Source organism: Pseudorasbora parva, chromosome 2 (assembly GCF_024679245.1).
Source record: "Pseudorasbora parva isolate DD20220531a chromosome 2, ASM2467924v1, whole genome shotgun sequence".
NCBI lineage: Eukaryota > Metazoa > Chordata > Actinopteri > Cypriniformes > Gobionidae > Pseudorasbora > Pseudorasbora parva.
The window spans coordinates 38,891,876-38,905,329 of record NC_090173.1 but is presented as its reverse complement, the minus strand read 5'-3'; the positions used below and the strand labels follow the sequence as shown (position 1 = coordinate 38,905,329).

At 36.9% G+C, this 13,454-nt stretch overlaps 2 protein-coding genes across 2 annotated transcripts in view; both read right to left on the bottom strand.

Annotated features, from left to right (window-relative positions):
* Window positions 1-142: 142 nt before the first annotated feature.
* syngr3a (synaptogyrin 3a) lies at window positions 143-10,042 on the bottom strand. Its single transcript, XM_067419654.1, has 4 exons — window positions 9,506-10,042; window positions 7,640-7,874; window positions 7,148-7,293; window positions 143-2,114 (listed from the first exon to the last, which is right to left on the bottom strand). The coding sequence occupies exons 1-4, from the start codon at window positions 9,605-9,607 to the stop codon at window positions 1,911-1,913; spliced, it is 687 nt and encodes a 228-aa protein (XP_067275755.1). The 5' UTR covers window positions 9,608-10,042; the 3' UTR covers window positions 143-1,910.
* Window positions 10,043-11,330: 1,288 nt separating this feature from the next.
* gfer (growth factor, augmenter of liver regeneration (ERV1 homolog, S. cerevisiae)) overlaps window positions 11,331-13,454 on the bottom strand; it is a 5,407-nt gene continuing 3,283 nt past the window's right edge. The window contains exon 3 of the mRNA XM_067419645.1: window positions 11,331-13,454. This exon is cut by the window's right edge and continues 1,385 nt beyond it. The gene's annotated coding sequence lies outside the window, so the exon portion shown is untranslated.

Sequence of the window (13,454 nt, the reverse complement as noted above, 5' to 3'; positions counted from 1 at the left end):
TATTATTAGAATATCGAATTATATGAGCATTTGAAGCAATTACAAGTAGAACGTTCTAAGTGTTACACGGTACAACTTTGACAACTAGATAATGTCATGATTTGAGTGTGCAAAAGTCGTTAAAGGAGCACATTACAGGTGATCCACTCATGAAAAACATGTCTTTATTTTCATAATGTCTGACAACTGCGGTCTGAAGACATTCCGACTGACAACAGCAAATCTTTTGTGTACATCTTTCAATCACAAGATGGCATATATTGCCTGCAGATACAGTAGCCTAAGTAATATGCATTTAAAAAGAGTCATGGACAAGGTCAAGGCATTTTACTGGTGCAAATTTTGCACTTTGTCCCTCAAAGGAGTACAAAAAACAAAATAAGGCTTTTAATTTCACGCCTCTTCATCACCTATAGCCTAATACTTTTTTAGAGTTGCAAATTTTGATCCAGCAAAACATGCCTCAGTAAATTACTCTGAAATATTGGTCCATGAGGCATTTTAAGGAGTGCAGTGTTAAAGTACAGGAAACACAAGACCCTGACCACTTTCACAAACATACTTCATTTACATGTTTTGAAGTACAATCACTATCATTTTTGTATGTTGCCCTATCTCTGAACACAGAAACATTACCAAAATCTACCACATATCAGACAAAGCACTGATGATGGTCACCAAATGGTCTTTTTTTGTTTTTGTTTTTTACAACCAACTGATGAATATCTGAAGGGTGTCCCAACACATCTCTTTACAATATACACTGCAGTTCAAATATTTCAGGTCTGTAAAGATTTTATAAGTCTCCTATGCTCATCAAGGCTGCCTTTATTTGATCAAAAATACAATAAAACAGTAATATTGTAAAAATATGTGTACAATTTAAAAGAACTGTTTTCTATTTTAAAATGTAATTTATTCCTGTGATGTCAAAGCTGAATTTTCAGCATCATTACTCTAGTCTTCAGTGTCGCATGATCTTTCACAAATCATTTTGGTATGATGATTTGCTGCTTAAGAAACATTTCTGATTATCATCAGTGTTGAAAAGAGTTGTGCTGCTTAATATTTAGTAAAAACCGTGATGCTTGTTTTTCAAATATTTTTGATGAATAGAAACTTCAAAAGAGCAGCTTTTATTGGAAATACATTTTTTGTTAACTGTCATTTTTGATCTGCTGAATAAAAATATTAATTTACTTCAAAAAGCTAAATAATCTTACTGACCGTGAACCTTTGAATGGGAGTGTATTCAAATTTACTTGTACTTTAAAAAAATTATAATAATTTATTTAACAATTGGTGTCATTATCCAAGTTTGTAAAATAATTCATAAAAAATTAATCGAAATTCCAATTAAACTTTTTACACGACTATATATTTGTATTATTCACTTTTAAAATGGCAATTAATCATGGCTCTGATTTAAAAAAATAAATAAATTAAATTGTTTGTTATGATCAAACATTATATGAAGACACCCTTATCTACAGTAAAACTCTTTTAGGAAGACCACCTCTCATAAACTTTTGGAGAACACTTAAATGTGTCAAAGGTTGTTTTAGATATTGCACTTTATATACAGTGCCCAACAACATTATGGAAACTGAATATTTAAGTTATTGTTTAGGATGCATGGCACTTCATAGCTCTCTAAATATAATACATGCAATGTAACCTTTTTCATTTTTATACAACACTGATAACCCTCAATCAGTTTCATTCCAGCTGATAAATTAACACGTAATATTCCAAACGAAAGTGAAATCACAATCAACATATTCTTGTACAGAAGTTCACAGAACAGTACTACCTATCGTCACACCACTTCAGTTTGAAGAGCAGTGAGTCATCCACACTGATTCTGACAGGCCAACGACATCACACAGGGACTCTTGCTCGGCAGTGTTTCAGTAAATCGGCACCTGGTAGGTTTGGGTGGCGGGGTCCAGGTTTTCAGTGAAGGGTGGGCTCTGGTATGTGTCGCCAGGCTCGGTGCTTGTGACGGTGGGGTAGGGCTGGACAGGAGGGTTGCCATCGAGGTGCTCTGTGGTAAACAGTGTCATGTCGGTCCCTAGCAGGTACTTCTGCACCGCTCTTACAGTCGAACCAGCCTGAAATACAAAGGGAAAGCAACTCAAAGTCACGTACTAGTTTCAAACTCTCTCAACTCTGACCAGACCACTTGTGCTGAAGAAATCAGCCACTTTTCTTGTTGTTAATACTGTCATATTGGTGACATATTATTCTAGTACTTGGCATTTAGTTTTGGATTTTTGTCATATGGCTAAATTTATAGCCTTAGAAAAATACTGAAATATCACAATATTATCAGAATTCTAACAAAATGTGCAGGTCTTGAATGTCATCTAGCAAGAAATATGAATTAAACATATACAGTTTGGGTTTTTATTCAGCAAGGATACAATAAACTCACCAAAACAGTAAAGAGTACATTTTGTCACAGTAGTTTTTAAAACATTTTAAAATACAGTTATTGTTTTGTTTTTGTTTTTGTGTTTTTTTTACCTTCTAAGCATCAAAGAATCCTGAAATAAATGTATAACGGTTTCCAGAAATATTAAGTAACACATTAGCCAAGTTTCTATCGCTTTTCCCCCCACTGTTTTATTATCGAGAAAGTGAATATGCGTTATAAAAGATTGCACAGTTTTCTCTTTTTAGCTTTTTTTCATCCAATTGGCAGATTTTCATCCTTTTACAGATAAAATGGTGTGCGTAATAGTGTTGTAGTCAAGACCACCTAATCCGAGACCAAGACCAATGTCTGTTGAGACCAAGACAAGAGCAAGACTTTGAGGGGTTGAGAGCACTTCTTAAATTCATAGAGATCCAAATTGCTTATAACTTATAAAAAATTACTTATAATAAATAGAATAAGACACTATATAGAGCTGTTACCAATCAAAGGAAATCAATACTAACAAAATTCTGCTTTGTGCTACATAGGGAGAAGATGTATCTGAATTTGTAAATTACAAATGCATAAATAATATTATGGATAATGTTTTTAAAAATATATATTGAATGTTTGTTAAAGTAATATCATGTTTGCAGTCAATTTGTGAAAACAGCTTTCATGCTCTTGTGGTACTAGTTATTATTACATGTATATATTATTAGATGTTATAAAATAACTTTTTCCATAAATATCTTACATTTTGTGAGCGTTTGTATACATTTTTGGTGACATATTTGCAAACCCCTAATTCATTTCTGAATTGCCACAATAAATGAATCAAATTAGAAATAAGTTATTGATTGCATTTGAAGCAATAAGTTTTACATCCAGTCACATTAATGATGTTTATAAATAAACCAGGCAATGCACTGGCAATTTAGCAATATCCCAGTAGTTGTGGTTTGACCTGTCTTGAAACAAAATCCAGAGTCCTCTTAGTCTGAGACCAAGACAAGGCCGTGTACAAATGTGGTTTTAAAGGGGTAATGAATTGAGAAATCAACTTTCCCTTGAGCCTTTGATATATAAAAGGTCATGGTAATATAAGAATATCCTGTAAGTTTCAGAGCTGAAAACGTTCTTGTTAGTCAAAGAAAAGCTTTTACAAACACCAGGCCCAGCAAACGAGCATTCTCAAATATATATATTGATCAATGACATAATAGAATGGGGATACGTCACCTCTACAGATAAATGATACATTTTCTGTGGGGGAAAGATCTGGACTGCATGCTGACCATTTCAGTACCCGGATCTTTCTTCTACGCAGCTTCTACGGTGGATTGTGTTCACAGACAATCTTCTGATTTCTGGAAGTATTCCTGAGCCTATGTTGTGATTTCCATTACAGTAACATTCCTGTATGTGATGCAGTGCTGTCTAAGGGCCTGAAGATCCTGGGCATCCAGTATGGTTTTCCGGCCATGACCCTTACGCACAGAGTTGTTCCAGATTCTCTGAATCTTTGGATGATATTATGCACTGTAGATCATGATAACTTCAAACTCTTCGCAATTTTTCTTTGAGAAACTCCATTCTGATATTGCTCCACTATTTTTCACTGCAGCATTGGGGGAATTGTAGCCTGACAAGCCAGACCCACATCAAGATGTTTGGTCTGGAAACTCACCATTGACAGGGCTCAATCCGAGGGGCGGGATAAACGGTTGTCTTTCAAACTCCCTCTGCACGCGATAGGATAGTGCTACACCAACCAGAGCAACAAAGGTGAAGCAGAGCTAGTTGAAAGATTAAACTTGTCGGCAAAACTCAGAACACATCTTCCCTTCTTAATAATGACTTCAGTGCTGTTCGTTGTTCTTTTCTCAGAGAAAAGCTTAACTCCAAGTCTTCCACAGTCGCGGTCAAAGCTGATTCGAAAGACCGCCGTTTGTCAGTTTCTGTGTTTACTAGAAGCACGCAAGCACAACTCGGCTGTCATTATGTTAAGCCCCGCCCACCGACTCTATACACGATGGGATTGGCCTGACCAGAGTTTGGTTTTTACAGCTCAGAAGTGTATTGAGAGTTGCTAGACGATACTCGCGGCAGATTAGATTTGCTGCCGCTAGGGTGCGTCTAGATTTCTATGCTAGGGGAATTGGTGATCCTCTGCCCATCTTGACTTCTGAGAGACACTGCCACTCTCAGAGTCTCTTTTTATACCCAATCATGTTGCCTATTGACCTAAAAAGTTGCAAATTGGTCCTCCAGCTGTTCCTCATATCTATATTTAATTTTTCCCTCCTCTTGCTACCTGTCCCAACTTTTTTGGAATGTGTAGCTCTCATGAAATCCAAAATGAGCCAACATTTGGCATGACATTCTGCCAAAGCTGGGTCCCATTTCATCCAAGTTGCTAGGGTCGCGCTGCATCTCTAACAAAGGGGTCACAAGACTCTTTAAGTGTCATCTCAAGTTTAGCTGTGGCACATTTTTACTTCTCCAGAAGGCTTGATATACGCAGGGCAAGGGCTCCGTTCCAGGCCTATTCTGCCAAGGCATCTTGGTAGCCCATGCTGCTTCCTCGCTTGTACTTGTACTTGTATTTGTATTTGTACTATATATATATATATATATATATATATATATATATATATATATATATATATATATATATATATATATATATATATATATATATATATATATATGATTAGGCATAACATTATGACCACTGACAGGTGAAGTGAATAACATTGATTGAATAACACTGATCATCCAAAACTGCAGCTCTTGTTGGGTGTTCCTGGTCTGCAATAGTCAGTATCTATCAAAAGTGGTCCAAGGAAGGAACAGTGGTGAACTGGCGACAGGGTCATGGGCTCATTGATGCATGTGGGGAGCGAAGGCTGGCTTTTGTGGTCTTATGAAACAGACGAGCTACTGTGAGCTACCCTACTTTGGGCAATGTTCTGTAGGAAACCTTGGGTCCTGCCATCCATGTGGTTGTTACATTGACACGTACAACCTACCTAAGCATTGTTACAGACCATGTACTTCTTTTCAAGGAACAGCTTCAACTTCTCTTGGAAGGCTTTCCACAAGGTTTAGGATAGTGTATATGGGAATTTTTGACCATTCTTCTAGAAGCACATTCGTGAGGTCAGGCACTGTTGTTGAACGAGAAGGCCTGTCTTGCATTCTCTGCTCTAATTTATCTCAAAGGTTTTCTATCGGGTCATTCAAGTTCTTCCACACCAAACTCATCCATTTCTTTATGGACTTTGCTTTGTGCACTGGTGCTAATGATGGAACAGGAAGGGGCCATCCCCAAACAGTTGCCACAAAGTTGGGAACATGAAATTGTCCAAAATGCCTTGGTAAAGCATTAAGAGTTCCAGTCACTAGAACTAAGGGGCCAAGCCCAAACCCTAAAAAAACAACCCCACACAGTAATCCCCCCTCCACCAAACTTTACACTTGGCTCAAGTCAGGCAAGTACCATTCTCCTATCAACAGCCAAACCAAGACTCGTCCTTTGGATTGCCAGACAGGGAAGTGTAATTCATCACTCCAGAGAACACGTCTCCACTGCTGAGTCCAGTGGCGGCGTGCTTAACACCACTGCGTCCAATGCTTTGCACTTGGTGATGTAAGTTTTGGATGCTCAGCCATGGAAACCCATTCCATTTAGGTGGCGACTTTGTGTGCCTCAGTATGCGCCGACCCTGCTCTGTGATTTTACGTGGCCTATCACTTCTGTTCAGCTGCTGTTGTTCCCATTACTTTGTTATAATATCACTAACAGTTGACAGTGGAATATTTAGTAGTGAGGAAATTTCATGAATTGGCTTATTGCACAGGTGGCAACCTATTGCGGTACCACGCTTGAATTCACTGAGCTCCTTAGGGCGACCCATTCTTTCACAAATGTTTGTAGAAGCGTCTGCATGCCTAAGTGCTTGATTTTATACACCTGTAGCAATGGAAGTGATTGGAAGACCTGAATTCAACGATTTGGAGGGGTGTCCCAATAGGTGCCCCTTTTGACAACAGAAACTAAATAAAATAATAAATTAATTATAACAGTTAATTATAAATAATTTATAATAAATTATAAATTATTGTATATGTAAAATAAAAAAAATGAAGCATTGACGCCACCACCACCACCACCTTTTGGGGGCTTACAGCTATACAGCTGAATCAAATTCTGTTGCAATATTTTCCTGCTTAATCCTGTGAAGCTGCTTTGAAACAATCTTCATTGTAAAAAGCGCTATATAAATAAAAGTGACTTGATGTAACAATTACTATCTAAATACTAAGATCATAGACAATACATATTTCACTCTTGTTCAGTAACTGTAAGAAATGTCTTTCACTTCCTCTCTTACATCAGGACACACCAACAAACACTATTCTTATCTTCATTCATGGCCAGGGAAAAGGAAGTAATTCTATTACATGTTCCCAAATCCCCTGAGGGCTGAAACCAGTATGTAGAGCAAGCTAATGTCTAGATAGGTCATGATAAAACAACTTACTCATGTACTCAAGAAATCTAAATGGATTGGTGGTCAGCATGAATGGTTGTCACTCTCATAAAATTACATAATAATAATAATAATAATAATAATAATAATAATAATAATAATAATAATAATAATAATAATAATAATAATAATAATAATGTGTGTTTATTTCCCTTTTCTCATTTACCCAGGTGAAGATGGAGAAAAAGGAGAAGGTTATGGCAGCTCTGGCAGCATCCGCGCCCTGATTTAAGGGCAGCTCATCTGGGGTGGTGCGTTGCCATTGGTTGGCCAAGAAGCAGAAACAAACAAACCACAAAAATGCCCAGAAACCTGTAATCATGCAAAATACATATATTAGACTAACAATAACAATATTGTTAAATATACTGTTTACTATATATATATATATATATATATATATATATATATATATATATATATATATATATATATATATATATATATATATATATATATATATCTTAGATATAGTTTACTTTATTGCCCCTGTGTTTACATAAAAAGAAAAAATAACAAATAAAAGCGTCAATGTCTGAAGCAATACAGTACTTTTGTGGAGATCATGAATCATTGCAAGACCCCGTAAATAATTCACAGCTTAAAAATAGCATGGAGTTACACATGGAGTCTATTTTAGCTTGCTCTTATTGTTTACCTGAAAATCCAATGTCCAGCATCACTGCCTTCTTTCGGTCTTTAATACTGCTGATTTGTTGGAACTTGATGTCAAGGATAATGAAGAAAATGCAGGCTAGAAATGCAATGAGCCCAATGGTGGTCCCATAGTTGCAGGCATCATTGTTCTTGTTGAAAACGCAATAGAGCCGCTCGCTGCCGTGGTTGACGTAGCCTTCATTTATTATGGACCCAAACACCACTATTGAGAAGATCTACAGGGGGAAAGGATATGCATGACATCATGATGTGTTTTTATGATAATGCTGTTAAATTATATTAAATATTTAATATATTACACTATTGTGTAAAGGCAGTTGATATGAAATGTCAAATGTCAAGCAGTGACAGAAGCTTTCTACATTGTCACATCATACTTCATCTAAAAAACATTATATATATATATATATATATATATATATATATATATATATATATATATATATATATATATATATATATAATAGTTACAGTTTTTAATTAAAATTTTATTTTAATTAGAAGAACTAATTCTTCATTCTGAATGTACAGAACCATTTAGTAACCAAGTACTTGATTTCAAATGTGAAATATGTAAAATTGTGACCAGTTACAACAGTTAAAATATACACATTTTAATTTCTACACAGCCTATATAAATTAAATGTATACATACATTTGAAGCTAAACTCTTGATCAACTCCCTGCAATACACACCTTAGGTTTATATATTACTGCATTTCTAACTTAATGAGCAGCTACGAATTATATAGCCTAATGTTGTAATGTTAATGTTCTTAATTAAAGTTATTGTAAAGTGTCTATCTATCTTTTTAAAATAAATATTTAAATTACAGAACCAACCAAGAAGATAAACTTACAGTCATAAGATCCACTGTACGACCACCACAATGCTATTTAATTACACTATATAGGCCTACTGTAAAGAGACTGAAATGACTGTTCTAATATTTTTTTCATTTCCAGCAATAGGTTCCTTAAACTATTGCTCTGTACGAAATCTTTTATTTCTAAAAAAAAGATTAAATATTAAATAATATTAAATAATAAATATTAAAACCTATTTTTACAAGAAAATTTTATTGCACAAAGCTATGATCCACGTGATGTGTTTGTCTGATGCAAAAATGGAAGTAACAGTACATGAGTGTATAGTAAATCAGCAACCAATCAGAATTGAGGAGCCGGTCATATAGAAGCAGACAGTGGCTGCGGATCAAATCTGTGCGGGCTGCCTATCTAAACAGCATTCATGTTCAAACACATACAATGCTTAAAATGAGTCACTCGCTATATATTTTAGACACACTATAGTGATGTTCTTACTGAAAAAAAGAGAATAAAAAACTATAGCCTATTGCACAATAAAAAGAAACGTTAATATATATATATATATATATATATATATAGTCACGCCTAGTGATAGGCCTATTGATAAATATAATACATAATAATATAATGCTATCATAAACGAATTCATCTCACAGTAATAAACGAAACTACATTTAAAACGATTTAAGAATGAGCGCATTTAAGCTATATTCATGCTTTTATATTATTATTCTAGAAGGAATCACATGAGTAACCTCGTCACCAGAGGTAAAAACGCTTCGTGACATCAATACGTCAACATTTGCAATAGCTATAAACGAGTGATATTGCATGTCTCAAATAACATATATCTTTATGAGCGTAATATTTCCCACTGACCTCATTCAATTAGCCTCATTAAATGAGCGTGATGAAAACGTTACGATTATGACATGTTCTGGGCTATTCTCACAGATTAGGCTACAATTGTCTCCTCTAGGCTGACATGATATCTGTAGTAAATAAATGGTCTTACCCATGATAATATTCTAAGGATAGTCTGCGGCTGCTGAATAAAGGCAATAGGGTCGAAAGCAGCCCCGGCTCTCCCAGCGCCAAATGAACCCACTCCGTCCATTTTCCTCCTACGGTTATTCAGGCTCTAGGCTCTTGGTCGAGGTAGGCAACCAGACACACACACACACACACACACACACACACACCGCTGCCTGTCAGAGGCGTGCGCAATCTCTCTGTGATTCTGTTACATTCTCAACAGCAACATCTCCGGTCTATCACGTCCTCAGCTGGGAGAGCGCTAACTTCATGGGGCGCTAAATGGAACATTTTAGGGGGCATGCACAATATTTTGGTCAAAAGAGTGCGGTATTGTTTGGATCCTAATGCTCTTCAGCATATTTGTGTGTATGTGTTCTGCTGAAAGTCATAGCCTGCAGAGAGCCTTTGGATTTTGGAAAGACACTGCTTTGACTATAACAACATATTTCATATAAATGAGCGCAATTCCAAGCACATCATCATTCTTCACTGCAAAGTGCACAAATAAAAAGCAAGCATCACAAGAAAAGCAATGATAGAGAGCTAAGCTATACAATATTCGGTACATAATACTAACCTATAGTTCAACATTGGTTAACAGCAAATGTCAATGCAGGAACGTTTGGCTTTCTTTAAGAAGCTTAAATTGATGCAATGACCCACAATTCGTTGCTTTCAAAGTTCCTGTATAAAGTAACTAGGAACTGGGACCCACTAGAATTCAACACACTTCCAAGGGGCCCTCAAAAATGAAGCTAGAAAATTAAGATATAAGCTGTCTTTTTATTAAAGGTGCCCTAGAATGAAAAATTGAATTAACCTGGCCACAGTGAAATAATAAGAGTTCAGTACATGGACATCACATACTGTGAGTCTCAAACACCATTGCCTCCTATTTCGTATGTAAATCTTGTAAATCAAAAACTCAACAGAAAAAAAGTGCTTCTCAACATTAACCCAACCATGACGTAAGCGTTGGGGATCATTTATATGCAACATTTGCATCTGTCCAACAAGCTGAATCTACTGATAGTAAACAAGACACTCGAAGATAGCAAAAACGGCTCTCATGAGTCATGACACATGGTCAAAGGCGTAATTTACAGGTGGGACGGGCAGGACATGTCCCCACCACTTTTTTTAAAACATCTTGCTTCACGGATGAACCTAACTAATACAAACACAACATCTCTGGTTAACTAGAAGAGTATAATTTCATTCGTTTGTTAAATAAGAGACGATCTGGCGCTCGTTGCCGCAGATTTCTCTCGCGCCTCATGTAGTCTCCACACAGACGAGCGCTTTAATCTAACACTTAACGCCGTTGCAGTCTTTCTATTTGTTCCGGTCAGATCACGAAACAAAATGCACAAAAACTGCCTCTGCTCTTGATGTTCTGATGATATTCGGTTTTGATGAGAGAAAAAATAGGCTACGAGGGCAGATTAGAAACGAGAACTTCTGACAAGTTTAAGTAGAAAAGTGAAGCTTTTAAGAAAAGTGTGCAAATCTATATGCCTTATTTACGTGACAATTCTTGGCACAACGCTATATTGTGTTTAGATGCTATAATTAAGAGAGATCTATATCAATAAATTAACTATTTAATTGATTTCTGGACATCTTAATACAAATTTTTCTGCAATTGTTATTGTATATATTTTACATCTGATATAAAATTGTATCAGCAATGCAACCCCCCTTAATACGCCATATAGTGCATATCATTTGCACGCGAAAAACTGCGTACCATATGCACGACAAAGCTCATTTTGACGCATGAGCGCCCCTCACACGTCAAAATGAGCTTTGGCGTGCATATAGTACACAGATTTTCGCGTGCAAATGATACGCACTATATGTCCCACCCACTTTTTAAAACAAAGTTACGCCACTGCACATGGTTGATGTTTATTATAATCGGATACCACAACAAATCGTTCGTTTGTTCAGCCCATTTCAAGCAAGCTTCACTCAGCGTCTTAAACTGAAGAAAGGGGCAACTATATTCCTGCATGCAGGAAGTAATTTATCCACTTATTGACTAGCTGTTTAAACAATTTCTGATTACATTGAAAGTTTCTTAGAGAGAGCGTATTGTCTAGATGACGCAAGATGCTAGTACACTAACAATAGGAAACACCAAGTACCATACCAAACTAAATAGTGTGTCTAATGACAAAGGGTAATATTATTTTGTATTACAAAATACAACCGTAGATACTTTGGTTACAGATCGTTCACGCGATCCTTCTAGCAAACGTCACCTTTTCCACCATATAAGTTAAAACGATAGTCAATGGAGATTGATAAAATGCAGCTTAGCCTAGAAATCTAGACGCACCCTAGCGGCAGCAAATCTAATCTGCCCGCGAGTGTTGTCTAGCAACTCTCAATACCCTTCTGAGCTGTAATCGCCAAACTCTTGCCGGGCCAATCACATTGTGTATAGAGTCAGTGGGCGGGGCCATAATGACGACGGCCGAGTTGTGCTTCTAGTAAACACAGAAACTGGCGAATGGCGGCGGTCTTTTGAATCAGCTTTGACCACGACTATGGAAGACTTGGAGTTAAGCTTTTCTCTGAGAAAAGAACAAAGAACGGCACTGAAGTCATTCTTAAAAAGGGAAGATGTGTTCAGAGTTTTGCCAACCGGATACGGCGAATGTTTAAAGGTCCCGTTCTTTGCCTGTTTTCGAAGCTTTGATTATGTTTACAGTGTGCAATGTTACATGAATTCATGTTTCGCGTGTAAAAAAAACAGTATTTTTCACACAATTGACTTATCTGTACAGCGCTGTTTTCTCTGTCCTAAAAACGGCCTGATGATTTCCTTGTTCTCTGAAATCCCTCCTTCAGAAATACGAGTTCTGATTGGGCCAGCGCTTCCCGTGTTGTGATTGGACAGCAGCTTAGCGCACTTTGCCCGGAAAGGTCCCGCCTCTTACCATAACGGGGAGATGCAAGCACTGAATGCGTGCTCTTCTCCACGTGAGAGAGCAACAAGACCACGCCCCCTATTTTGCGTGCTCTTGTGGGCGGAGGGTTAGTCAACAAACGGTTCTAGTGACGTCATTAAAGCAGGAAGTGCAGGGGTGTAGTCCAAACTGGCCGTTCGCTGTCGGCTTTGAAAGGGAACTTCTGTTAAATAAAATATCTCGCTTGGCATTGAATATTAGAGAACAATGTAACATATTGTTTCAAATCATTCTAGGGCACCTTTAAGAACCAATGTGTTCATTATCGTGGTCAACCTGGATATAATGTTTGAGGAAATTGTCATTGTCCCCTCATTGTCAAACATAAATAAATGACAGTTATATGCCATTGAGAACACTGTTATTGACATTATGGCATTTAACTGTTTTATATACAACTGTATATAAAACAAGCTCTAATATTTTGAGTGATTATTGAGAAAATATTGTGAGTAATTTACAAATGAGAAAAGTCTAGCCTGACGTGGTCCTTCTCAATTCTAGTCAGAATATGAGTCTGAAACTGCTCCATTGGGCTGTGATTATGGGGCGTGTTTCAACCGAACCAGGAAAGACATCAATTGGATAGACCTACAACCAATCAGAGCATCTATGTCCGCAGGATGAAGTGACTATTTTATGATATATAGACCCATGAGTGCGAATTTTAGCAGGCAACCTTGCCAAAATAACACACATTTTATCCCCCAAACGCCATTTTTATTGCGTTTGGGGGATACAATTATTTCCCCGGAGAACCCCCCCGAGAAGCTGTTTAGGGCTAGTAGTTGGCGGGTTTTGTTGTAAAAACTTGGCAACCCTGTCTGCACGTGCGCTGGAATCAGGCTGGAATAAACGATCTTTGCCGGTGTTGTAAAAAAAAAAATAATTTAACGATGCACAGAGTACTTACACAACATGGTCATCATTTCTGAGAGAAATTGTGAA